General features: G+C 41.9%; 4 protein-coding genes across 4 annotated transcripts; 2 read left to right on the top strand and 2 right to left on the bottom strand.

Moving 5' to 3' along the window:
- Positions 1 to 168: 168 nt before the first annotated feature.
- On the top strand, positions 169 to 3252 carry LOC119724385 (E3 SUMO-protein ligase NSE2-like). The gene is made up of 6 exons (XM_038195413.1): positions 169 to 221; positions 770 to 963; positions 1253 to 1365; positions 1813 to 1972; positions 2167 to 2353; positions 2693 to 3252. Exons 2-6 carry the CDS (start codon positions 831 to 833, stop codon positions 2805 to 2807), a joined length of 708 nt encoding a protein of 235 aa, XP_038051341.1. The 5' UTR covers positions 169 to 221; positions 770 to 830; the 3' UTR covers positions 2808 to 3252.
- Positions 3253 to 3776: 524 nt separating this feature from the next.
- On the top strand, positions 3777 to 7926 carry LOC119724386 (cytochrome b-c1 complex subunit 7-like). Its single transcript, XM_038195414.1, has 4 exons — positions 3777 to 3870; positions 4798 to 4854; positions 6208 to 6374; positions 7080 to 7926. The coding sequence occupies exons 1-4, from the start codon at positions 3852 to 3854 to the stop codon at positions 7155 to 7157; spliced, it is 321 nt and encodes a 106-aa protein (XP_038051342.1). The 5' UTR covers positions 3777 to 3851; the 3' UTR covers positions 7158 to 7926.
- A 1454-nt stretch (positions 7927 to 9380) lies between these two features.
- Positions 9381 to 18692, bottom strand: LOC119724384. Its single transcript, XM_038195412.1, has 4 exons — positions 18232 to 18692; positions 15261 to 15493; positions 11502 to 13793; positions 9381 to 10702 (listed from the first exon to the last, which is right to left on the bottom strand). The coding sequence occupies exons 1-4, from the start codon at positions 18392 to 18394 to the stop codon at positions 10406 to 10408; spliced, it is 2985 nt and encodes a 994-aa protein (XP_038051340.1). The 5' UTR covers positions 18395 to 18692; the 3' UTR covers positions 9381 to 10405.
- Positions 18693 to 19836: 1144 nt separating this feature from the next.
- Positions 19837 to 26668, bottom strand: LOC119724383. Its single transcript, XM_038195411.1, has 4 exons — positions 26113 to 26668; positions 24059 to 24285; positions 21451 to 23823; positions 19837 to 20750 (listed from the first exon to the last, which is right to left on the bottom strand). Exons 1-4 carry the CDS (start codon positions 26273 to 26275, stop codon positions 20478 to 20480), a joined length of 3036 nt encoding a protein of 1011 aa, XP_038051339.1. The 5' UTR covers positions 26276 to 26668; the 3' UTR covers positions 19837 to 20477.
- Between the last annotated feature and the right edge of the window lie 547 nt (positions 26669 to 27215).

Raw genomic sequence — 27215 nt, 5'->3', positions numbered from 1 at the left:
AAATCAACACGGTTATTTTTAAGAACAAAGGCGCAAATTGAAACTTTAAAGTCAGAGTTAAAGGAGAAATTCTTCAAAAAATGAAAAAAAAATGAAAATAAAGTAAGTTGCGTTTAGTTTGAAGCGCGCCCTCTTTTGAATATAAATAGCACCTTGGACCGCCCTCTCTCGGTCTCTCCTGTCACGTCAACTTTCGCGGATTTTTTGTGATCATAGCTGTGGTTGGGATTTCCTCTTTATTTTGATTTAACAAAATTTGTATTCTCTAATTTATCTGTATTTTTCATTACCTGTTAGATCACAAGAGGTGGCTTAACAATCGTTTCGTTTTTTGCCTTTAAATTTATGGGAAAATGGGAATATCATGCGCGGCATGCCAAATCAAATTGTTGACATATCACATATCACATGGTGCTGTGTTGACAGAAATGTAAACAAGTCTAAATACCAGAGTAATCGTGGTAATGTTTACAATTTTGGTAATCGTGTAGTTTAGGACACTTCTTGGTATGTTTGACAAATTACTTTCAAAAATGTTCCCTCTTTCTACAAAATTAAGCTAGCTGACATGGTATCGTACTCGTCGTAACGAACTATTTCAGTGACTTCCTGCTTGTATCATATCCAAATGTACAAGGCCTAAGTCCCAAAACGAGTGTGTTTTCATTCTCTAGAGTCTTATATGGAACGGGGTCCCTAACCTACACGATTATCACAATTTTTCATAATTAATTCTTGGTCTAATTTCGTTTTATGTCTTTCTTCTTAGGCATACTTTTACTAGACTTTTCGGCAGGCAGTTTCGTGAATTTGAGAATCGTCACTCCAAGATGGCAGGAATCGCCAATCTGTCGATGGTTGATAACGCCCTCCGCAGTGTGGACAAGGTGGTGTCCTACATCACCATCGGAATGGAAGACATCATAGAGGTGTCGCTTGATCTTGCCGAATCGGCAACAGAAGGTGAGCGAGTGGTGTAAATTCCCCCCCCCCCCCCCCTCCGAGCCTATGCCACTCACCCGCAAAGCCCCCCCCCCCCCCTTGTACCACTGCTCAAAATTTAAAGGAAGGTATATTAAATGGGCATTCTATTGTTAAAATTAAAAATCCCGAAAAGTATTTGCAAAAGTGTCGAAAAAGTGGAAGAATTCATCTGGCATCTCAGACAATCTACCCTCTTAGAAAAAAAAGCAGCCTCCTTTTTTCAAAAAGCCCAGACGAGAAACTGCATTTTTTTCTTGGCCTTCAACAGGAGATGGTACGGAAGGTCACTTGGAAGAATTGAAGAAAATGATGGAAGAGTATGCCTCTATGGAGCAAGATGTCCATCAGTACGTCAAGGCAGTCAAGCAGGTCAAAGGCCAGGTATGGAACGCCAAGTGGAACAAATTTCAGCTATGACCAAATTCTAATCAAAGTTTATCAAAGAAAGAACCAATACTAAGTTGTAGACCTGGAATTTTGCTTGTAAAATTAAAGGCAATTCGATATTTGTTGGTGGAGGCTTTTAATGCTTTTAATGCTTTTAACCAGTTCACGCCGGGATTATTTGGCAAGAACGAAACGAGGCGCGGGATTACTTTTCACTCGACCTCAAGCCAGGCGGGTTGAAGCCGTCACCCTCGGGCAGCACACTCATATTTCCGGCCTCGCTCGATGCGAGCGGGTTGCTGACAGATATTTCCGGCCTCGTCCCTGCGTGTTTATCTGTCATCCGTTCCGAATACAGCCAAAATCTTTGCAGGTATGTACGTCATCTGGCGCGAACTGGTTAAGAAAATATAAAGTTGCATAATTTGTGTGTTGTCTCAGATACAAAGATTGGGAATCGAGGAACAGATGAAAGTTGAAGTTTCGGATCTCGTTGAGGAGGCGGTTGCAGACATCCAAAAGACCGGCAGCGAAGAGACGTCGGCCAGACACGGCAAGGTAGATGAACTCATACGAAGGATGTGGCACTACAGAAATGCTGGTATGTAACATCTCTTTCCTTTGCGATTTTCAAAGGAAGGCATTGTTTAAGAAAATCCAACGTGACATCATCACCCCTCATGAATATTCAATTAGTTCTCACGAAGTGCTTGTGAACCTCTGAGGAAGATGCTGTTAACAGAGCGACCAACTTTTCACAAGTTCATCTTTATCGTAATGTTTATTCCCATGCAGGGGAGAGCATGCCCTCAACAAGCGCGCAACACGGCGACGATGATGTCGTCATGACGCAATGCGAGGTGTCGACCGTTTGTCCAATCTCACGGTGCGAAATGACGGACCCGGTCACCAACCGACACTGCCAACACAACTACGAGCGGGTGGCCATCATGCAGATTGTGAGAAACCGCAAAAATGCAAAGTAAGAATGAAACAAAAATCTTTTGTTAAAGTCATCAAATCAACAGCATCTGGTGCCAGGGTGCCCTCTATTGAACCATGTGGATTTGCGATCATGAACACCCATGGAAACGGTCGCATGTCGCTCTTGCGTTAATTGCCAGCAGAATTAAAGTTTGCGTACAAGACACTTGAGTCGCGTCAGCAAATTTTTATCCGCATGACCTTTGACCTGGACTACGTCATCGGGATACCAAATTGGCTTATTGCCTCCGTACAGAAGGCAATACCGCCCTCTATAGGTCAAGCACAAAGTCAATTGAAATTTGTTTGAACTCTGTGTTTATTTCTCATTTGCCAGGTGCCCTGTGATTGGCTGTGGCAACCAGATTCCGATCACCAAGGCGGACCTCGTAGACAACCGACAGCTCAAGAGGTTCATCGAACACAGAAACAGACAAGAAAACCGATCCTAGGACAAACAGACTGGTTGAAAGGGGGACGGAAAAGAAGGGGGAGGGGCTTTAAGAGATCCAGGGGGAGGCATTTGGAAAGCCAAACAAGACGCCAAAAATAGCAAAGATTAATTTTTCAGTTCAATTTAAAAAATCGACCTGGAGAGGAAGGCAGGAATTAGTAATAACTGCTGAGATTTTAAAGGTGCAGTCTGATGATTGTCTTTTGTGAATAATGAGCTTTAATTTAATCAAGCTTTAATGCAAACAAATGGTAATACTGTCACATGTAACTGTCATGTGATTTAAGTTCGGTCAGGGGTCATTCCGGATAATCAAACGCTCATCGAAGGCGCATGAACACGCACGTACGGAGCTGATGTTTTGTTTTAACATTTGTTACAACTTTTCTTGAAGTTTTTGTATGTTTTTATAAATAAACTTGTTCTAAAAGAAGTTTAAATGATATTTTGAGATGTGTGTGTTTCTTTTGAGGTGTCTTATTTGAATAAAATGTCTGTCTGTGTTGTTTTGTTTTAACATTTGTTACAACTTTTCTTGAAGTTTTTGTATGTTTATATAAATAAACTTGCTCTAAAAGAAATTTAAATGATATTTTGAAATGTGTGTGTTTCTTTTGAGGTGTCTTATTTGAATAAAATGTCTGTCTATCAATAATTCAGAATTGGAAAGAAAGAAATGTTATTTTTTTTCGTGACATAATAGTACATGTACATATAACTACAGTAGTAGAGTTCACTTATTTTAACAGTGCAGTGTTATATGATGAACCCATGAACAGTAATGAATATTGAACCAGATTTGCTTGGAACTTCAAACAGTTTTAATAAAATGTGATAATGGTAATCTTAATTTCCTTTCATATGAAATATGTTTTTCTGCATGTTAATTACTATACATGATTAATTGGGAACGGAGTGCCTCTTTAATATTAAGCAGCCGGCGTTTTACGCTGGTACCCTGTCGACCACTATGTGGATTTCAATGTAAATCTGATCTTTGCATGCAACCCACCACCAGCGACAATTCTTTCCAGAAATCAAAATGGCGTCACAGAGCAGAGGTAAATTTCGCCGGGATATTCTTCTACTGATTTTGACTGAAACCGTACCGATCAAAACTTTGCTTTTGCTGTTAAAAGATTTGTTTAGATATGTAGCTTCAACATTAGATAGTATTGTGAATTAAATTCCATCACTTTTTTCAGGAAACTTTCTATACAAACTTTTCAAATTGATCGCAAGCGTATTTCATTTTCACTCGGGGCCTTGGCCTACCTCGTTTTTGCGACTGCCGGGCCGCGCAACCGAAAACGCGGGGGGGGGGGGGGATACTTGGGGGATACGTAAAACTGGTCTGAAGATTTGACGATTTTTTTTCGAGATAAAACATTGCATTGTAGGCCTATGCGACTATGCGTGCAAAAGCATAGTGGGGTACAAGCAAAATTAAAGCAATCGTCGTGTTCTGAAGTTATATTAAAAAAAAAAAACGTTGGCGGTTGGGACAGCAAAGTGTTTAAACATTGTTAAACTGGTGTCTTGTGTTGTGGGGTTGTGTGTTCAAACTTTTGTGCGATGAAGCTTAAAGTTTCCATCTCTTTTTGATTGGACTTAAAATTGCACAGAATGCAGATTCGGTTACCACGTCCCCCCCCCCCCCCCCCCTCCCATAGCCTTGTGCATTTATCCGATGCTTTTATCTCAAAAAGAAAAGTCATCGAATCTTGTTGTGCACATATGCAGTTGGAATACAGAACTGGCATATTGTCGTCATGATTGTTCTCGTGTATAAATCATGGAGAGCGTTCAGACTCATTAAATTTTTACTCATGTAAAGTTTTCACACTTTGTAGTTCACCAAGCTGACATTTGAATTTTGATGTTTATTAATATTATTACCTTACATGGAATAGGCCCAATGGAATCTCTTGCATCATATTGCCGATATTGATAAATTACTTTAAAAACTGAATTTTATCATTTTGCAGGACTTTGGGAAGGACTGCGAAAATGGTATTACGCCAGAGCTGGATTTAACCAATTAGGTTTGTAGTAAGAATTCTGTTGGGAAAGAATGTTGCATCTTGACGCCACTTCAGCGGTTGTGTACAAAGTCTATGGAGAGTCAAGACAATTTTTCAAGTATTTCCTAACAAAATTTGGAAATGTTTTTCAGTCCCAGATTCATGTCTTATCGTCATTTTTGCAATGACTGACCTACATTGAGATGATATATAAAGAAAAAAGTGGGGTCAGGTTGCAACATGTTTCCAATACTTTGAAAAGGCACTCGACTCTCCTTAGACTTGGTACACGACCTAAGAAGTTGCGTCTGGATACTACATTTTTTCTTTCTGTTGGAGTATTTCTTACCTTCAAGTTGTTTTGATGCCATGTGTGGCATCTGAAAATGCTTCAGCTGTGGTAAATTATGATATATTGTGAAGCTGGAACTCGAACCCAAAGCTGAAAATCAAACCAAGATTTCGTAAATGCTCTATTGCACCTTGTGAACTAAGGCCTACCTAAACTTGTGGTAAATGCAGTGTCAATGATTTGCGCATAAAATTTAAATATTAACTTAGGACTTAAAAGATTTGTTCAAGTGCACCACATTAAGGAACACTCAACCAATTTTGTGCCCAATTTCCGGCAGCCACCGTGTCTGAATTTCGCACTATATTTCATGACACTGAAATTTTTAACAAAGGTTCAACAGCAAGCATTATTAACCCTTACCGCCCTGAATCCTTCAAAATCCTCTTTGCCAAAGTGGAGGAATTTGGAGGATTGAGGTTACATGGCAAAAGTGCGTTACTGATTTCGTAGGATGAGCTTTGTCAAGGTCTTGGGCCAGACCTTGTGTTGTTTTTGCTCAGCCATGCATAAATGTAGGCCTGGATTATGCTTGAAATCCTCCGCACTGCTCCAGGATGTCACTAGCATAGCCTCAACATATTGACAGTCTCTGCCGCAGGATTTTGCAGGATTCAGGCAGTGGTCACCCCTCCACGGACCATATTCAAGAAATAATGGAGGAATTTGCAGGATTGAGGCTATATGCTATTTTTCCATGAGGCCAGTTGGAGGATTTTTTTCAGGATTTAGGTTGCATCCTAGCAAAAATGCCTAGGGCGTTGAGGTTAAGGTAAACATACCAGTATTTAACTGAATGAATTTGAAGTTTGTCAACAAAGAAGTTTGGCAACACTGCATGAGAAAAGTCGGGGGAAACGTTGAAGTGCACCACGTAAGGAAACACCACTATGTAGGGTAATGTGGAATGCATAAACAGCTTAGTTACTAATTAGTTGTAATACAAGTCGTCAAGTGCGGTATAAGGGTTAGTACCTCCCCATAGTTGATAACAAGGTAGCTTTTGTTTATCTTTTTGACAGGACTCCTGCGTGATGACACACTACGCATGACGCCTGTCGTGTCGGAAGCCCTACGACGCCTGCCCGAGGAACAGTACAACGAGAGGGCGTTCCGCATCAAGCGAGCGTTTAACCTGTCAATTAGGCACGGTGTCCTGCCCAAGGAAGAATGGACAAAATATGAAGAGGTAACTAACTTTGTGCCACTGAAACTTTATCAACGGTGTCCCTGCATCCTTTAAAATCCACTAGGAAGTTTTAGAACATTTTGTAGGATTGAGGAAGAAAAGTTATGTAGGAATATAGATCTCTCTCATAGTACATTATCTTCGTAGGACAATTACAACTGCGTGTTCAACACCATCAGTGTGCAAAATGTTCTGAACACGCGCGCATGTTGCTAGAAATTTCTGTGAAATACGGCGCAGCTAATGCGCGCCACAATGCGTGTGTCAACCTGTAGGAAGTGACCTCATTTAAGAGAGACCTATTGTCAACGTGTATGTGTATCAATGTGTATCAACGCATTATGCAGCCAAATTTTAAAAAAAATTGGAAAAAACTTACTCGTCAACAATTATGTGCCTGGCGTTTTATCGCTTTGGACTTGATAAACCCAATTGGACGATACACTGTCATGTGACTGACGGGTGTGATGTTGACGGTTACTAGGTTCAGTATGCACATTTTGTTATCGAATTTAATTCCAAATTTAGTCAAGTTTCACGAAAGCCATTCCTTTCGGCAGTTTAGTTCAAGAACATAAATTGTAGAAGACAGGTTTTCAGAAAACTCGGGCCCATAAAAGTTGTTTGTTTACATAAAAGTTTTCAACCTGGATTTGCCAGAAGGTTATTATTTTGGTTTTATCCTTTTTTTCTCTTCCAAATCAGGACGTCCGTTACTTGAAACCCTTCATGGATGAAGTAGAAAGAGAATTCAAGGAGAGGAAAGAATGGAACACCCGCTAGCTTCGTCCTCGAAAAAAAGTCCTTTTTCTGTTCCCGTGCCAGAATCAGGCCTCCCTCCTTTTGAAAAAATGTATTATAGTTTGTTTTTTCGACACCGATTTAAAACTGATCAGAAGTTGACTAAAAAGATCCTTTGGGTGTATTTACTGTTGATGTTTTAAGAATATAGGGGGAAATGAGTGAATGTTAGTATAAGCTCATAAATGAAAAGCTGCATGGTCTAATGGAAAAGAAAAAAAAGTAGTTGAAGAATTGTTACTTAAAAACACAGGGTTGTTTAACGATTTCTTTAGCCACACCCCCTCCCCACTTAAAAAGACGTAATTTGGCAGCATTTATAGCAGCAGAAGCGAATCTGTTAGTTCATGGTAACAGTTATCAAGAATCATAAACACCACACATGAATTTGTCTACATTGTACACCACCGTTGTAGTTTTTTTGTGTGGAAAAGTAACTCTTTAATTCATGCAATATTAAGCTTTCACTATTGAAACATATAGTATGCATCCAGATTTTGTTTGCAAATTATTTAATAATAATACGACGACACCCTGTGTTCAAAGTTTACATTTGGCAACCAAACTTTTTAAAGAATTACCTTAAACCTTTACCCTTTGTGTTGATTTTCATGTATCAAGTCAAAATTTTATGAGATTTAGTTTCCGCTTGAAAAACGTCCCTCAAATGAACAAGTTATGACTGTGTTATCCAAATATAACTTTGCTGTGTTGATTACTAGAATAAATAATTTTGTTTGAGAGAAACAGATGCATGTATGCAGCGCAAATATGTGTTTCATTTTAAACAAGCTGTGTGTCATAACTTAAGTCCAAATTTTATGAGATTTAGTTTCCGCTTGAAAAACTACCCTCAAATGAACAAGTTATGACTGTGTTATCCAAATCTAACTTTGCTGTGTTGATTATTAGAATAAATATTTTGTTTGAGAGAAACAGATACACGTATGCAGCACAAATATTTGTTTCATTTTAAACAAGCTGTATGTCATAACTTAAACAGCTGTACTCAATTGTTGACTAACTCTTGGCTAAGAGTTGAAAGAATGCCAACAAAAATGCAGCAATAGCTTAGTATGATGTTAATATATATATATACATTGTAGTCAACACTGTTATGCATGAAGTACCTGCTATATTTCGAGCCTTTTCAAGTTGCACATGCTTTAACAAAACTGAAGCTTCGAAAATTCTGTAGATTGCAAAACAAGCCTCTTTTATACACGGGACACAAGGAGCACCAATATTGCCTCCCAGTTGATGCGAGACAAATGCCTTGTCTAATGAGTACTTGGTTGTACTGTTGGCAGAAACAACTGTTGGCAGAAACAACCGAAGACAAGTCTAATCGTCTATATCCTCATCTTAGAATAAACAAATTATTATTCAAACAATCATTTAGTTACAGTTAGTCCCCTTCTAATAGTACAATGCCTTTCTAACAAGGGCCCATTGCTTGTGAACGAAATAAATACTCTTTCAAAAAAATCACCAAGGCCCAATTTCATGCAGTTTATGGAATATCCCATTGCACAGCACGGGTCTATAATAATGCAGATTCGGCGATTAATAACGCAAAACAAGCCTGTGTCCTGACCTCAAGATTCTGACCATTCAGCGAACGCCTTCTATCAGGTCTTCCGTAACACATTGTATATTACAAAGACTGTGAAAGACATGGCACCCAAATTGACCAATCCACAGCTTAGTCCACATTTCTGATAGAAATCACGCCACAGTCCCTAAAACCACTCCGATTGGTTGGCGCGCGGGGTCGCATAAAATGTACATGCTCTATTAACAATTGTTGACTGCTGTGATGTGGGATATGACGTTTTGAACACCCGAGGGGGGCTATGCGCCCGAGGGTGTTTAAAACGTCATATCCCACATCACAGCGGTCAACAATTGTTTTGTTATACCTCTGTCTTGGATTCTTTGGATTTTGATGTAAAAATCACAAAAACAAACAGCAGTAAACACAACACTCAAACGCCAACTAACATGTATGTCGCATGCTCGGAACAGCCTCGTCTGCAAGTTCGCTGCTCCCACTCATGTGTGAAAACATGTTGAAAATAGCGTGGGTACCAACGATATAAGCGTTTCACACCGTATCGTACGCAAGTCATTAGCACACTCCCTGTGGGATATCCACAGGGAGTGTGCCATAACTTTTTAAAAACTTTAACGTGATCGTTCTAGGCCAATGAAAATACAGTATTCAAGACAGAGGTATAACAAATGATAATATCAGACGTTAAACCGTGGCTCTGCCCACGTTAATGTCGGATCCTCAGACTAAATTTCATGCTGAAGAGCTGAAAAAGTGCTTAGCAATATGCTACTTCGCAAAAAATCAGCAGAGAACCAGTTCAAAGCGGTCTGCATAACATGCCCACTAAGCTTTGGCTGGTAACCAAACAAAAGCCTAATGAGCACTTCCATACAACTGGCCCTAGACCAATATCACTTAACCCCTGAGCAGAAACAAAAGGAAGCTTGGCAATTTATATGCTTAGCAAAAATGAGTTGAGAACCAGTCGCAATAATTATACATGGCGTGTAATTTGGCTGGTAACCTAGGCAAGAAACACCTCCATATAATGGACCTATGAATTAAGCCCCGCCCACTGCGCACGTTGGAAACATACAACACCTGCAGCTGCGCCTAGCCTAGCCTCTCCATTGGGCTTTATTCACGAGTCGGCCATATTAAATTGAAAGCGAGGTAAAATCTTCATTTCTGAAACTTGCGAATAGAAATGAAAGCAATTACATAAAGTTATTACAATTTAATACCAATCTGCTCTGATGAATTATTTAAAATTTGTGATTAAATACACCTAATGTTTAAAGCCACATTTTAAGTTAAATTGAAAGTGAGGCTAGAATGCTTAAATAGTCTGGCACCATCCCTTTCAACAGTTCACAATTTATAAAACAAGTTATTGAGAACACGACCAAAAATGGCTTTCTCGTGATACACTGCCACAAGGCATGTTCAAGCCGCCAGCGTATTGAGTCTGACTTTTGTGCACGCATGACGGACGCAGCCTCGCGTACTCCACGGGCGCGTGTGCGTTCCTTCACTAAGATCGCGCAAGGCATGATAGGAAACAACATGGCGTAACAAGATTGTACCCATGGAAACGAGGTTGTGACGGACGTTAATCAAGGCCGTGATTGATCAGAGCGTCACGGGGCAGGGCTTGTTGGTCCCAAGTTGGCTACAGTTCAGTCACGGTCGTCTTGCGCGTAGAGGTGCTGCTGTTACTCCCACTTCGGTGTTTTAACATCGGCCGCGTCGAAGAACGAGTGGAGTAGGAACTAGAACCTTTCTCGGTTCTTCCAGCATAGAGCAGGTTCTTCCAGAGGCGCCAGACTTTCTTGTTGCAGATGAAGGAGAGGAAGATGAGGAGCCCCTGGCAGGAGTTGAGGATGATGAAGATGTACCAGAGAGCGGTGACGTCACTGAATGCCGCTGCAAAGCCAAAGATCCACGTGAAACCCATCAGACTGGAAATCTAGGAAAAAGTTTGGATAGTTTGAAAGCAAGAGTAGATGTTATCAGAAAGGATTGCCATGATGTCATGGATGAAGGAAGTATTGTGTACTGCCAAAAGGTGTCCATGCTTCGTTGATGTCTAAAGCCACATAATACAGGGTGAGTAAACAGCCCAAAACCCAAATGTCGGGACCACTGTTTTAATGATGTTCTGCATGTAGCACTTTCAATATCTAGAATATTAAAGCCCAATTCACTAAGCTTTCTTATGGTACAAGAATCTTATGGTTACACAAGAATTATTCAAATCACTCATGCATTTCAAGTAACGGAATTTTAAACACAACCACCATTTTAAAGTTCTGTCCACGGATCACAAAAAGGTACATTCATCCCTATGTGAATTGTTGTCGTTTTGCTGGAGAACACTTACCTTTTTGTGATCCGTGGACGCAACTTTATAAAAGTGTTACATGCATTACTTCACTAAAAAAAATGGTCCCGACATTTGGGTTTCGGGTTTTTTTTACTCACCCTGTACAATTTTTTTTACAAAGCCTGAGAAAGGTAACATGCAGTGTTTTGCAATGATGGCTCCATCCAAGAAATCAAATTTCAGGAAACGGAGGTACACCAACACAAGAGAGACTATGAAGACCAATATAGATCACATATGGTAGGGCCTATTGACTAATGGCAATGACTGCTTGTCCACAATAATGTCAACAGGCAAGCGTAACAAAGTCCAAATCTCTTGGTTTCATGAGATAGTTTATAAGGGCTTTCAGGAGGTGAAGGGCAACTCAAATGATTCTCACCTTTATGTAGACCATCAGCTCTTGTCTCATTCTTTGCAGCTCCGTCTTGTCAGTGTGTTTGAGAGGATTGCTCTGTTTATTCGTAGAACGTATCCCACGAACGGTGAATGCGAATAAAATGCCATTCACCACCACCACTACGCCTATGGGAACTCCAAATGCTACAAGGTTGACGTAGCCATTGCCAATCCAGCAGACATTCTCGTTGCCATACCAAAATGGAAGGTCTGTGCAACCACAGAGGTGTATCACCAAGCACGGCAGGACGATAAGCATAGCTCCTCCAAAGGCGAAAGTTACATGCAGGAGGTATATCCGCTTGTCGGAGTCAAGCCTTCGGATCTTAGAACTGTAGGCGAAAGTTTGGTTGAGGTCGAACGCCAAGACACTGGTCCAGAGAACTGTTGAAAGCCAGAAGAAGTGACCCAAGACTGCCACTGTTGTGCAAGCTGGTGGGTTGCTGGTTGCAGCGCCGCTGACTAGAAGAAGCAACTGTGCTAGGAAGAGACAAGCAACCAGAGACATTATCGCTAGACTGATTCGCTGTCTGAGTTCCTTGAAAGCACAGTATGTGATAAAAGTAACGGCTGCTGCTGACATTGAGACGATGTTACCAATCAGGCTCAGGATTTGCTGAGGTTTTGAGAAATCCAAGAAGGTAGATGTGGTGCCATTTCGGGTACCGTTGCTGTCAAAGAATGAACAAACTTGAATCCCACCACTTTCAGTTCTTACGTACTCATCACTCCTGAAAACTCTTCCCGTGCGATTGTGGATGATTGACCCTGGGTCGTTTTCGTCGGGATGGAAAAGAGAAGAGTTCAAAACCATCAAGGGACATGCCAGGGTTGGTTCGGCACAGATCTGCACGTGAGTAAACTGCTCAAATGATTGTTCTCGCTTTTGGAAGTTTGCGCGTATTATCGTCTGGTTCAGAGCGTACCAAGACGCGGACGCGTTGACGTAGACAAGGGTTGTACCATTCTGAACAGGGAGGGAGAACTGGGTGTCATTCAACCAGCGCCCTGTACATTTGTCTCTGGGTAAATGTTCACAGTGTTGTTTAAATTCTACGGACCACATTGCTTTGGCATCAAATATATGGCAATATGGAGTCGCTGGAAGGGACAACTCTTGTAATTCCTGGAAGTTCTTCAAGGGTTCGCCAGTTGAACTGGCAAAGAATGAATAAGCGACACCCCTTGGACAATTAATGGTTGGTTCAGGGGTGGAAGCTGCAGCCTGCAAGGTCCCCTGCTCAAATCCAAGGAAATCTTCAAGACACAGCTGAATGTCTCCAATTCGTTGAGCATCTTCATCCTTTGACAGACCTCCCAGACAATCACCAAAATTGACTGTTAATTCAACGATCATGTCGACATTGTCCCCACAGCCATGCCCCAAGACATTTATGTCTGGGACACACTGATTGTCCTTGAGAAGGTAGCCGTTGGGGCACGACAATCGACGGCAACGCGAGTCGAAAGGATCGTAGACCTCATTCCGAGGACACTGGACTGTCTCTGCAATCTGAAACTCTCTACCCTGAACGATCTTAACATCGCTACTAGCTCGAAAATCAAAGAGAATAGAAATTGGTGGAGACATTCTACCCATTGGACGTGCACCAAGAAGCTGATCATCTGTTCCACCAAAAGTTCCACCATGAAAGCTCGGAAACATGCCTGATAGGTAGAATACCGGAAAGTCTCTGCTGCAGTCTGTAGCATACTCCACTCGGTCAGGCCCATTGGGGAGGTTGCAAAGAGCACAGTGCGGGTTTCTGAATAGCTCCAGACTTCCTTGGCCATCCACCGTCGTGAGTGCCGTGTAAGACGCGCAGGCGTCACTCAGTGGATCCTGCTGCGTTGCGCAGCGACCTTTGACATCCGGATAACACGCGCGTGCCGTCTTCGTGACGTCGTCCATTTCTGGGGCGCGGATGATGACGACACACCCGAGTTCTTGCTCAATCCGATCGAGATTTTTTATGGAACTTAGCAGAAGTTCTCTCGCCGTTTCGTATTGCCACGGATTGAGATCACAGTCAACGACGACCTTCCATGGGATAATGTCTGCCATTCCTTCCCCATGACAGAGGGCGCAATACACATTCCTGAAATGCAAACTGCTGTTCTTGCTATAGCAGGGAATCGCAGCCAGCGCGTCATCGGCACCAGGGTCTTCGCATGAAACAGCCGTCTGGGCGTCAGAATCTTCAGGACAGACACTGACAAGAAGGTAGGTGCTTGCTAGAAACTTACGAGATGAAACGCAGGAGAAACTGTCACGCTGTCGAAATGAAATCCAGAAGCTGTTATCAGTTACAGAATAGTAGATAATGTTCAGCGTAATTGACAGGAAACCGATCATACAGGGTTAGATTATCTCAATGAAGTTTCAATTCAAGGCCCATTTCTGTATCAGAAACCTATTAAAATTGTTATGGAGATTAATTAAACCTCGCGTCATTGGACACTACAAAATTCACCTGCTGCGTTGAGTAAGGCCTACTGCGTGCATTTCATAGTCCCGACCTCATAAATTCTTTTTGAATGCCCGAAAGTCGACATCTACAATACCAAAGGGAGGTATATCGCGGTACATTAAAGAGCTGTATACAGATGGCTGCGAGTGTCATATTCAAGTTCTATCTGGACACCAAGAGATTTTATTTCTAGACACCAAGAGATAATTATTTCTAGAACAGCATTTTGTTACCGCACAAATTTAAAGGTCCAATTTCAGCGCTAAAGGCAGTTCGACAATAAAAAATCATCCGGGCTCTCTACAAAAAATATGCATTGGTTCAATATTTTCTCTGGAAGTATACAAATCCCCGAGAAGAAACATAAACTGATAATTGACATCCTGCAGGAGTCCTTAATGTTGATATACAACTTTTGATTTTGCAGTAAGTTTCAGAAATGAATGGATTTTGGGGTTCGTATTTTATCGCATAAATATTGTAACACTGACTTGTTTAAAGTTTTGTGTTCATAGATTCTGGAACACCAAGAAAAGATGCCGTTCTTCACTCAAAAAACAACTTAGTCAAAATATTGACTGGTTTTCCTAGTTATTGAAAATTGACTAGGAATTTAGTTAAACATGCAAAGCTTCATATTTTGACTGGAAAAAGTAGTTGGGTTCGACTCCAATTTCAGTTTCTTGCATAACTATTTTTCCAAAGTCAATAATACTGACTGGAAAAATCTAGTCAGATTGACTGATTTTCAGTTGCACCCAGCTGACCCTGAATGGCCTGTCAAATTTGACTGGTTTCTAGTCAAATCTGACTAATGCTTTTTTAGAGTGTTGTAGTCTCGTTCCCTGCCCTACTTCAGACGAAATAGGAGCGATTTATAGACGTCCGGGGGAACTGTCAGGTCAGGGAACCAGACTAGCTGACATGCACCAAAAAGTCAGGATTTTTCAAACGATTGTCGGACCATCGTTGGAAATTGATAAAAAAAACCTTGCAAAGTGTTCTTGAAAACGACAGCACACCAGGTGCCATGATTTCACAGGATGCTTATTTCACAATAATTTGGTAGTTTTGTTTTCTTATGTTTGCAAATGTTGTACATGGATATTACCTTTAACTAAACATGTAATGATAGTTGAACCTACCTGGCAAGCATTTCACACGACATAATTAGAACGAAACAGAAATAAGGTCATATTTTCTGAAGCGGGTTTATGGACACGCAAATCATGCTATGAAAGTTGTTTAGAAATCAAATCCTCGAAACCAACCTCGATTTTCACATTTCTTGTATCGGTGCTTGGTGATGTTTGCTCCCCACACGTCGCTGCGTAGTCGTGACAGCAGTCGTCGTAGAACACGCAGGCTTGGTCGCAATGGCAGAGAGGAGGCATTTCGTGGCGTGCCACACCGAAAAAGAAAGACGGGCCGCAACCAAGACTACTGCAGAAATGCTTGTCAGTGCACAGACCCACAGATGTATTCGTTAAAGTGATTGTAGTGACTGCATCAAACGAGAAAATGTAAACATGTCTATGAGCAAAGATATAGCCTTTGAAATTGATGCTCTCTATGGAGAAGTAACCGGCATATGTTATGTCCCTTTAGGTATTTGTATTTCGAGCACACGGACATATATTTTCTTTAAGTTTAAGCATTGTGTAGGATATACGGAAATATATTCTCTGAAACCAAGGTTAAATGATCAAATTTCAATAGCTTTAATGGTTTAAGAAGCTTCAAGCACGTGGCACTGAGAAGCACTGAGAAACCGGAAGTAGTAAAACATGGAGGTTGCAATATCCATTTTCAACTATCGGCCTCTTTCATGACGATGAAAGAGGCCGATAGTTGAAAATGGACTGTGTGATGCACAGTCTCCCGTTCACTGGTGCATTCACCTGTGTATGGCATTATGTATGATGAATTGATTGGAAAACCAAAATATAACCAGAAGGTTTTCGAAAGATATTGCAGAGTCAGGAATGTACAGTGGAGAACATCCAAGATGGGACTCCTGCAGGGTGAAGAATTTGAAGGATTCAGAAAGAAGCAAAAGTTTCCGAGTAAGAAATTATGGTTTATGAATCTCTTAATGTCATGTCAATATCTGTGCCTCCAACCAGGAAAGGAATGCAACTCCGGCGGAGAAATTATACAAACTCGCGTGGCATCGATTTACGATTTGTACCTAAAATTTGCCTTTAAATAGAAGTTAGGTTATAATTCGATTGGTATGAATCATACCGTACGGTATGCACACACACTGGGGCGCGCGGTAACAACAGAGCCGGGCTGTCATCAATGGAAGTCTTGAGGTCACTTTGTGATTGGTGAGATGTAACCTTCGCGCTTTGGTATAGCATGGAGCTGTGTTTATAGCTCCATGGGTATAGTCAGCACGGGAGGAATGCGGCACGCGCCGGCGGGTGTTTACATTGGTATGCACTGTACTGTATACCTCGTTTGTTAAAAACTGCCAACTTGTTTGTTGGCACTATTTCGTATGTTACTGTTAGTGATAGAAACTCAATACAGCCAGCCGCCATGACGCTCAAGAGTCAAAGTACCTTACACAAAATTATTTCACATTTTCCAGGAAAGACGCTGCTATACCATTTCTCCATTGGATGAGGGGTATTGGAGTCATGCTATTACTATTTTGATCAACATTTTAAATGATATTCAGTCCTAATGAAATTAGTGGCTGTGTTTCGAATCCTTCATTGACCCGACATATTAAAAGCGAAAGAAGCAAGTTGGGACAGAAAGATAACCTTTCTCTTTTCACATATATACCTCACTGAATTAAGCTCGAAACAAGGAAGAATATATAGTGTATAAACAAACCTTGTAAATAATTTTTAGATTAAATTTACTGTTGTACTCTTTTTTTGTTTTAATCAAAGTCAAAAACCTCGTAACTGCCAAGTGGTAGTTCTCTGTTATTCTCTTGGCCCTGTTGGCCCATGGAGGAATATTTCTTATTCCTCCATGGTTGGCCACAGACAAATATATTTTGAACTTGATACAAAATAAAGGATTTTTTCCCCTGCCGTAAATATATTATTTATTTAACTGTTTTGAAGAGCTAGGAAAACGGATACGCAACAAAGAGGCCATTTTCTTTATTGCAGTCATAAATTACAAACTGAAAGTTTTTACAACCCCCCCCCCCCCCCGACCAAGACTTCCTACAATGATTGGGTAGACTTTGTACCACTAAATGGAAAATTGTGCTCTGGAGTAAAGATAGATAATAATGACATGAATGACATGGTGTCTATTTAGTGGCTGGTTAATAATAGACAAACATCTCACCATATGTCCAATATCTGTCCGATATACATATCAAATATATGTACTTTACCCAACAGCAGATTGGGGGGGGGGGGGGCAACGGGGGCCATGACCCCCGCCCCCCCCCCCGCCCCCCCCCCCCCCCAAAAAAAGAACACAGTTTTTTTTTAGTAACGTCGCAAAAAAGGCGGCCTTTGGGTACACCACCCACAAAACTCAACAAAAACAATACAATTACACCCTCTCCCCTTGCTTTTAATATTAAATTATGGGCGGCAAATTTTTGGACCACTTTTTCGGGAACAAAAAGTGTTTTTGCCCCCCCCCCCCCAAAAAAAGTGTTCTGGATCCGGCCTTGACTTTAACAAGAGTTTTAGAGGATCAGATTTTACTTAAAACATCTTGATCAGTTTTGTATGCAGCACCAACTAAAGATTGGGAAAAAAGTATCCTCACGTACAATATTTACATGATGTATGTACTCCAATACATTGTTGAACCATGGTTGAACTAAATCATGTGAATAACGAAACAAAATATAGCTCATTTTGCTCATATATTTTCATGAAAATTGAGGGAAAAATGTTGCAACCTGACGCCACTTTTTTCTTCATATATCATCTTAATGAAGGTCATTCATTGCAAAATTAAAATGATGGTATAATTATAATAATAAAGATGCATGAATCTGGGACTGAGAAACTTTTCCAATTTGGTTAGGAAATACTTAGAAAATTTTCGTGACTCTCCATAGACTTTGTACACAATCGTGGAGTGGCCTCTAGGTTGCAAAAGTTTTCAAAAATTGATTATGAACGTATTTGTTGTACAAAAAAGGTACTATTTGTAGCCCACATGTTTGTGAATGGGGAAATAGGTAAAAAATACAAACATGTATTTCCTTTAATAATAGTGTCACGTCATAACTGTGTAACAACTTACCATCGTCCGGCGGCGGATATTCCAGCATGGGTACGTCTACCCACAATGGAGGGTATGCCGTCACATCAGACGAGTTGGGTTGAGCCATGGAGCTAATCGGAGCCAAACTGCACAGCAGTTGCAACAGCACCCAGAACACAACAAGCAAAAACCGCTCACCCATCTTGCAACAAGTTCAATTCCGTGTTGTATGGTCTATGGTTAGTCAATGGACTGCCGAATGACCTTAAAAACGAACGTATACATGTACATGTACATGTACATGGGTGCTCTCTGTATGGTTATCTCATTGTAAGCAGGTATACTGCAGGAAATTGCAGCGTTAAAACGGCATTTGAAGAAAAGCACACATTGAAAGCGGAATGCGAAGTACTTTATGTACTGACTTATTATTCGGTATACGGCGGTATTACGTAATGAAACGCATAGTCGCTAGTCTGGGCGGTGGATGGAATGTGCGCGCGTGCAGGAACCACTTTTGCCTAGTTAGACTGGTAACCTAACCTCATTGAATAAGCTATTAAGGAAGTGATCGAGACTTCAAAAGGTGATCACTTTTTGACAGTTGTAGCTAGCGTGAATATCCGAAAATATGGACTCGTTGGTAGTATTGCGCATGCGTAAGCATGATAATAACCTATAAAAATGGCATATTTATAGGAGAGTGAATTGTCACGTGCAGTGGCGTATCCACGGGGGGGGGGCGTGGGGGCGACAGCCCCCCCCCCCCCATGAAACCTTGTCGGACCCCAGTCGATCGCCCCCCCCCCCCCCACTGAGATTTTGAGTTTCTAAAAAAATTATCATTGATCTACATGACGCCCCCATGAAATGTTCCAGCCCCCCCCCCCCCCCCCCCCCCCACTGAAAAATTCCTGGCTACGCCACTGGTCACGTGCGAGGGATTAACCAATAATAGGTAAAAGGAGTCCGATTTTCACAGGAGTCGGATTGTCATATGACACCGGCACCGTGGTGATTTACGTATCTAGAGCCCTAATCAATCATAAGAAAGAATGTTGATTGGCTTCAAGCATGATCCTACGTTCCCTGTCCTTTTTGGGATTGTATCATAGGAGTTTTTGAAACCTCGGTTCATTTGGAAATACGACTCCATGAAATTTATTAAGCCCTTATCTCGGGCGACTATGCCTCAAAGTGTTCGATATCCTGCTTCAAGAATATCAAATCCTATAAAGAGGCCAAACGTATATAGGCGCACTGTCCATTTCTTAAAAAAATAAATGGCTTTTCAAATGATTCTGTAGCCAGAGGTGAAGCCGAATCTTTAGATGAAGTTGGGGTTTTGGAAAATCGAAAACGTATACATACCACAGGCTGATATTAAGGCGCCCTCTTGAGACAAAGATCAGCGACTTTGGGCTGCTTCATCTTTTTTTTCTTTTTTAAAATTCATATAGATTGAAAAATATCAATCCCGCCCTATCTTTACGTCACGACACCGCCCTCTTAATGGCGCAAGATTTAACTGTTGGTCGACAAAATTAAATTTAAATACAAAAAGTTTGCATGTTCATCAGAAACGGGATGCAATATTTGCCTTACCATTTAATTAATCAATTTTATTCAGATAAATATGTACTGTTGCGATGGGTATAGCCTTTTAATTAACAATTAAATAAAGTTTCTGTTTTCATTGATGTATAAATGATGTGCAGCTGAAGAATATTACGGCTAACATAAATTTACAAAAGTGTAAATTTGTGAGTGTTATTTTTCTTAGCACAAAGAGCTCCTCTTTAAATGTCGCGTCAGAGCAAAGAAAAATAAGTACTGAAAGACTCATGCTCGATTATCAAATTAAAATAATACATTAAATTAAAATTATAACATATATACACATTATATTTAAATTATAACAATGATATCCAATGGAAATAGGTAATCTGTGCGTGCACAATCAGTTGTGGACTACAACTAGCCAATCACAGTGCACTATTGGGCTCGGTCGACTAATGAGGGCGATTTAGAATCGAACCCGTTCTAGCGCCCTCAATCATTGCCCAAATGACAGGCCAGTTTTTGCACAGTATGTCATGGTGTTCAGCAACCGAAACCATTTTCATATTTTACAATCATTGAGCACTTTCAAATAATAGTTAGCTAGTCTGCATGAGCACTAATGTTCTACAACTAGCGGCCTAAAAGTAAAGGAGCCACGCAGTATGCCGAAACCGAGGTTTTGGAAATGGCTCATCGGGCCCTGCAGGCATTGTTTGTCACGTTTAAACATGACTGGTTGCTTCTAACGACAAAGTATTGCCGCTTTTGGGTTTCAGCGGCGTGTTGGTCGTGGGTCCCGACGTCGAAGGTTTCCAGCTATCACGGCGAAGGCGGTTCCTCCAGAGGTGCCAGACTCTCTTGTTGCAGATGAAGGAGAGGAAGATGAGAAGCCCCTGGCAGGAGTTGAGGATGATGAAGATGTACCAGAGAGCGGTGACGTCACTGAATGCCGCTGCAAAGCCGAAGATCCATGTGAAGCCCATCAGACTGGAAATCTAGGAAAACAAGATCGGGATGTGGCCTTAGGCATCGAAAGTTAAGGTTAACTACTTTATTGCTGTACGTAATTGTTGTCGACTTCTTTCTGCAAAAGTTAACATCGAGTCAATCACAAATCTTATCACACAAGTCAAGTCACAGGTCAGGTCACAGGTTTTAAGGGATAATGATAAAGACATATTTCTTGAACAGCTATTCAAATGAGATATATTTAAACATATCTCATTTGAATAGCTTGTGGATTGCCTTCAGACTCAATAATCCATTTGCGACTTAATCCAATGCTTTGTACGTTTTAACCTTGCATTCTCCAGACCAAAGGGACTTTTGCAACATCACGTGATTCGGGGCAAGCCTTTATGCTAGCAACCACCAGCTCCGTCATGGTCTGGTGTCTTTTGTGCCATTCTCACCAATGGTGAACAATGTATTGGTGCTGAGCGTCTCTTACGTAACCATGCAAGAGCTTTCCCCGAATCATGTGATTAGCAACAGTGTCTTTGGTCTGGATAATTCAAGTTCAAATTTGTCAAGCATTCTGAGCAAGCCAGCGTAACATCAGCGTAAATCCCAAGGGTAGGCCCTATGCGTTACGCACGTCACTCGCAAATTGCTTATTATACATGATTGACCTGTGGGGACCTGTGGCGATGTCCGACATAATTCCATTACAACTCTATAGATAAAAGTGCATACCCTGATATAGATAAAAAGTTCTTCCCGCATCTTTTGCAATTCCGACTTGTCTGTCACTGATTGGGTCAGCTTCTTCGAAGCTCGCATTCCGTGGATGGTTAAGATGAACAGCACGGTGTTCACAAGAACCGTCAGGCCTATGGGAACTCCGAAGGTTACAAGATTGACGTAGCCATTGCCAATCCAGCAGACGCTCTCGCTACCGTACCAAAATGGGAGGTCTGCGCAACCACAGAGATGTATTATCAGGCAGGGGAGGACTATGAGTGTGGCTCCACCGAATGCGAAGATGGCCTGAAGACCGTAGACTCTCAAGTCGGCGTCAATTCTCCGAATTTGAGAGATAGAGGCGAAGACTCGGTTGAGAGAGAAAGCCAAGACCCCGGTCCAGAGAACCGTGGCTAGCCAGAAGAAGTGGCCCAAGACTGCCACTGCTGTGCAGGCTTGCGGGTTCCTGGTTGCAGAGCCGCTGATCAGAAGAAGCAACTGCGCCAGAAAGAGACAAGCAACCAGAGACATTATCGCCAGGCTGATCCGCTTCCTAAGCTCCTTAAACACACAGTATGTGATGAAAGTTATGGCTGCAGCTACCATCGAAATTATGTTACCGATGAGGCTAAGAACTTGCTGCGGCCTTGAAAAAACTAAAAATCTCCTTGTTGTGGTGCTGTTTTTGGTGCCGTTGGGTTCATAAAAGGAACACACTTCAATTTGGCCATCTTCTGTTCTGATATACTCATCCATCCTGAAAACATTTTTCATTGGGATGTAGATGAGCGATCCTGGATCGTTTTCATCCTCTTCAAAAAGAGACGAGTTTAGAGCCACACGCGGGCAAGCTAGAACTGGATCGGCACATATCTGCACGTCAGTAAATTGATTAAATGAATTTTCCCATTTTTGGAAGTTGGCGCGTATTATCGCCTGGTTCAGCGCGTACCAAGACGCGGAATCGTTGACGTAGACAAGGGTTGTACCATTTTCCGAAGGGAGGGAAAACTCGGTATCGTTTAACCAGATCCCGGGGCATTTGTATTTGGGAAGATCCTTGCAGTTCTGGTGGAGTTTTACAGACCATGTTTGGCGAGAAGCGATGGTTTGGCAGTGTGACGAATCCGGAAGGATTAATTTCGAGACACTTCGGAAGTCCATCAAAGTTGTGTTAACAGTTGTGTTGACGGAAAATGAAAACTGCATCCCCTCTGTGCAATTATTAGTGAGTCCTGGAGTGGCATCGGCCGGTGATGGAGTAGAAGATATAACCAGCAAGGAGCCTTTATCCAATCCAAGAAACTCCTCAAGACAGAGCTCAATATTTCCAACTGGATCATCTTCAACATTTGTGAGATTGTCCCGGCACAGCTCGCCCACATCGACTGTCACTTCCATTTCTATGTCGCTATTACCAGTATCCCCGCAACCCTGTCCTAGTGCCTTGAAGTCGGGCACGCAGTCATTCTCTTTGAGAAGGTAGCCTTCAGGACACGACAATCTGCGACAATCCGATGAGAACGGATCGTAGACTTCATTCTCAGGACATTGGACTCTCTCAGCTACCACTACCACCCTGTTTCGTTCGATTCTCACGCTGCTGTCGGAGCGGAAATCAAAGAGGATAGAGATAGGTGGAATGACTCCTGGTTGTTTTCCAGGACCGGGTTCTCCTCCAGGACCGGGTTGTCCCTCAGGACCCGGCCTGCCGGGCTTCAGTTCCGGACCTGCCGTCGGTGGAAAGGGTCCTGCCGTCGGCGGAAAGGGTCCGATTGGAGGATTTGGATAAAATACAGGTAGTTCTTCCTGGCAATCCGTGGCGTACTCTAATCGGTCAGGCCCGTACGGGACGTTACACAACGCACAGTGCGGGTTTTTGTAAACTCCGCTGTACGGTCGAGAGATCGTGGTGTAGGCCGTGTACGACTCGCATGCGTCGGTGAGAGGATGTTGGGGACTTATACACTGATGGACCACATCCGGGTAACAATGACGTGGCGGTGAAACCTCCTCCGCGTCCCCCTCCGGAAACTCCATCATGACGTCACAGTTAAACTCTGATTCCACCCTGCGGAGATTTCTGATCGAGCTCTGCAGGAGAGTGACTGCTCTGAGGCTTAAACTTTCGCTCCGGCACTCAACGACTATTTTCCAAGCGACTAAGTCCGCCAGATTCTCCCCGTTGCATAGGGCACAGTGGATGTTCCGGAAGTGTTTCTTGCTGATCTTGCTGTACGAGGGAACGGCGGATAAACCGTCATCTGGGTGTGGGTCTCGACATCGAACAGCCGTCTGGGCGTCAGGAGCGTCGGCAGGGCAGGTGGTGACGAGATAGTAGCTGTTTGATCGTCGGTACGGTGAAATGCAGGAGAGATTCTCGATCTGTTCAAATCGAAATTAAAAAGACCAGAGTCAATTACTGAAGAAAAACATCATTCCACTGTACATGTATGATTCACGATAGCAAATTCATCTTATTGACTCTTTAAACAATGTTTCTTTGGGAGCTTTTTCCTTAAAACATTCCTCCAAGAGTCACTGCGGCTTTTTTTTATCAAGTTAAGATACCCAAAGGGAGGAAAAATAGAAGAAAAACATAAAAATCTGAGTGGCAAACCTCATTTTCGGTGTTACTTCCTCCAGCAAAATCGGCTTCCTCCGCCCCCTGATCCGTCCCGCAAGTCTCCGGGTAGTCGTAACAGCAGTCGTCAAACGCCACGCACTCTGGATCGCAGTAGCAGAGTTGGGCGGGTATATCAGCCCGCGGCTGACAGCCAAGCCTACTGCAGAAATGCTTGTCTTTGCACAGACCCACTGTTGTGTTGCTTATCGTGATGGTCGTGACTGTGAACCAATGAATTTTAAGAAATTAAAAAGTTACAAGCTTCAATGGATTAGACAGTGGAGATTCAGGAATGAACGTAAAGCAAAGTTAAGTTTATAACTTCACTTGACGACAGACAAGGGAATTGGAAAGCTCGCTTTTAATTTTTTATTAAAAGGGCATATGCAACCATGCTATCAATGTTCGTTTTGCCATTATGAAGGGTATTTTGGTGTTTTTCTGTTCTTAAGTCAATGCGAATTTCCATATTCATGAGCAAAAATGTGATATCATTCCGGGCAGAAACCTGAATGTTACAGCCTATAGCACAAAAAGTTAATTTCGGATATCTGGCTGTCATAAATTTTCTTTTCTTTGATGATTCGTTACATATTGTGCAAGTACAATGCAGTAAGCAACCCTTTCTCACAAAATGCTTTCAGTATGCAAATTTTGGGTTCACAATTTGAACAGAAAACCCCTAAACCGTACAGTGTCTTCCTGAAATGACATCACAACAACAGCGCCCTCAGTTGTCGGGAAAAATGTGGAAAGTTTTTACATGTTTGAAAGAAGTGCACTTTTTAATCAAATTAGCCACAATAGAATGTCAAATAGTTTTCATACATTCAAGATGAGTAGAAAGTTGCACAAATGTGTTCCCAAGAAAAATGAACTGCATGAACCCTTTAATGTCGCACAGGTTCTTGCAAGCTTTAAGCGGCATATGCCTACCTAGCATTGAACCATTTCATTACCATTAGCTGGTACAGTGAAAGTGCCAGATTATTAGAGTAACGCACGTTTTGGCACCGAATTTCGAAGAGACACCATCAGTTTTGAGTTCAAGGAGGAAATGGGATCAAGGTTGTGGTTTTATGACAGGAACTCATACTCCGGTGTTAAGTATAAAATTACGACTGAAGGAGCCGGATGGGTATGTGGTCATGCACAACAGTCCGTTGGAATGGTGATGGCGGTTGATGACCAATTTGCAAATTTAAAGGAAAACCCTTCCTATGGGACGGTTTGTGGTTTGTTAATTGCATTTAGATGAAACAAAACTCTCATCGAAATATCATCAATTTCAAAGGTGAACAACTGTCCTTTTTTTAGAAAAAAATGGCGCGCTTCAAAGACTTTTTTTGGTATTTTCCAATACGGTCGCTCGAGATTCAGGCTTGATAAGGCGGCACCGCGCTCATAATGTGCAGGTGGCACGCGCGCTAACTTTTCCCTCAACCAATAGTAAGTTTGCCAAGGCTGCGCGTGGCGCGCAGTGTGGTGCCACCATTATACAACTAGTCTTTTCACTGGACGGCAAGTTAGACTATAAGCGAGAAACACAATGGAGATAGGGCCTCCATGCGGCAGCACCGTGAACCGCAAACTCCAAAATTCATACTTGATTTCCTTGTTAACTACTGGGACCAATTACGGTGAAATCTTGATAAGTCAAACCTCAAGGGAACAGGTTCAAAATTTGACTTCAGCAGAGTTTGAGTTAAGCATGCTTATATATCAGTTTTACTACTGAAGACAATGCGGATTCTTTGTTTGATCGACTTACCAGGTTTTTTTTAGTTATCAGAGTTTGACTTATCGAGATTTCACTGTTAGTAAATGCATACAAGAAAAATAATTTTAAACCCATTTTTAAATCAACTGAATCTAGCAACCATTATCGACAGAACCTTATAGGCCATTTATTACATGTATTCCATTTCATCATAAGTTCGTCCCACTTCTTATTGGTCAACTATCATTTGCATTATTGTCCTCGATACTCGTTAAATAAAAAAGGAAGATATATCCAGCGGTAAAGTACAAAATAGCTTGGTTCTTACCATCAGTTGGCTGTCGTTGTGTTGACGTTCCCGGTATCCCACGCGGTATTGCTGGAGCTCGCGAGCCGGGTTTGCCTCTCGGTCCGGCCGGACCCGGACCCGAGGCCTCCACGGCACACCGAAGAAGAAGGAGCACAAGAATTGCCGAGTGTATACTCTGCATTGTTCTATCAAGTTGTAGCCCGCGTCTGTATTGTAATGTGTCCCCAAATATGATATTAACTTGGCCAAAGTATTTTCAAAATTTTCCGATGATGTGAGAAAGGCAAAGACGTGTGCAAACAAGTTACTTACACGTATACCAACACCCCTTGACAACTTTTCCAAACTCACTGTGTAATGGCGACAAATCAATGTTTGAACTTTTCGGGCTTCTTGCAAAACTGCAGACTAGACGGCGATGGTGTATTCAAACGTGTACTGCGTAGCCCAAGTCCGTGGCAGAGTTTCCGATATCTTCCCGACAGCGTGGTTTTATTTTATAAGTAGCTGAGAAATTGCAGCGGAAATATGCCTCAATTGTGAAAACACATGGTTCTGTATCCGGTCGCGCTACGCCGTGACGTCACGTCTTACCGCACTTACTTATTGAGAAATAGAAACCATCCTTGAACTGGTGCCCTGCAGCCGCTGAACTTGCAAAAGCCTTCCCAGTGTTTTGATAATGATTATATAAAACAACTCTACAGAGCTTTTTAACCACCGTTCAGCACAGAAACTTAACTAATTGTAATGATTATATTATGAGTTAATGTAAAAACATTGCAGTGCATACACGCACCATACCACTGACTGCATATCCCACGCCGAACTTGGAAGGACTTGTGCAAGTTTAGTGCTGCGACAAGTTCAGCACCGTGTTGAGCCGTCTCCATAGAAACAGACTATGATAACATCATATCGGAAAAACATGACGGAAGTAGATGGCGTAGAAAAAAACCGCGTATCTTATAATACAGAACATTCGGCCGACGTGTTCCGGCCGTTGAAGGTTTTCCCCAGTTTTTTCTATGAAAACACATGGTTTCGAAAACCGATGAAAACGCCAACGTCAATAAAAAAAATAACAGCGTTGCTGTTGAAACCCCTCAGCCAGAGTCAAG

Source organism: Patiria miniata, unplaced genomic scaffold, assembly GCF_015706575.1.
Source record: "Patiria miniata isolate m_02_andy unplaced genomic scaffold, ASM1570657v1 HiC_scaffold_18, whole genome shotgun sequence".
Classification (NCBI taxonomy): Eukaryota; Metazoa; Echinodermata; class Asteroidea; order Valvatida; family Asterinidae; genus Patiria; species Patiria miniata.
The sequence above is the reverse complement of the archived record's forward strand: the minus strand, read 5'-3'. Positions and strand labels throughout refer to the sequence as shown.

Bases quoted from the DNA above. Each gene is read 5' to 3' on its own strand.
- LOC119724386 (XM_038195414.1), top strand. The intron at 4,855-6,207 runs GTTTGTAGTAAG...TCTTTTTGACAG, and splicing joins AGCTGGATTTAACCAATTAG to GACTCCTGCGTGATGACACA. The intron at 6,375-7,079 runs GTAACTAACTTT...CTTCCAAATCAG, and splicing joins AATGGACAAAATATGAAGAG to GACGTCCGTTACTTGAAACC.
- LOC119724383 (XM_038195411.1), bottom strand. From the start codon at position 26,275: ATGCAGAGTATACACTCGGCAATTCTTGTGCTCCTTCTTCTTCGGTGT. The intron at 23,824-24,058 runs GTTTGCCACTCA...CGATTTGAACAG, and splicing joins GAAGTAACACCGAAAATGAG to ATCGAGAATCTCTCCTGCAT. The intron at 20,751-21,450 runs GTATGCACTTTT...TTGTTTTCCTAG, and splicing joins AACTTTTTATCTATATCAGG to ATTTCCAGTCTGATGGGCTT.
- LOC119724384 (XM_038195412.1), bottom strand. From the start codon at position 18,394: ATGGGTGAGCGGTTTTTGCTTGTTGTGTTCTGGGTGCTGTTGCAACTG. The intron at 15,494-18,231 runs GTAAGTTGTTAC...CGTTTGATGCAG, and splicing joins ATATCCGCCGCCGGACGATG to TCACTACAATCACTTTAACG. The intron at 13,794-15,260 runs GTTGGTTTCGAG...TCATTTCGACAG, and splicing joins CAAGAAATGTGAAAATCGAG to CGTGACAGTTTCTCCTGCGT.
- LOC119724385 (XM_038195413.1), top strand. From the start codon at position 831: ATGGCAGGAATCGCCAATCTGTCGATGGTTGATAACGCCCTCCGCAGT. The intron at 1,973-2,166 runs GTATGTAACATC...ATTCCCATGCAG, and splicing joins GTGGCACTACAGAAATGCTG to GGGAGAGCATGCCCTCAACA. The intron at 2,354-2,692 runs GTAAGAATGAAA...CTCATTTGCCAG, and splicing joins AGAAACCGCAAAAATGCAAA to GTGCCCTGTGATTGGCTGTG.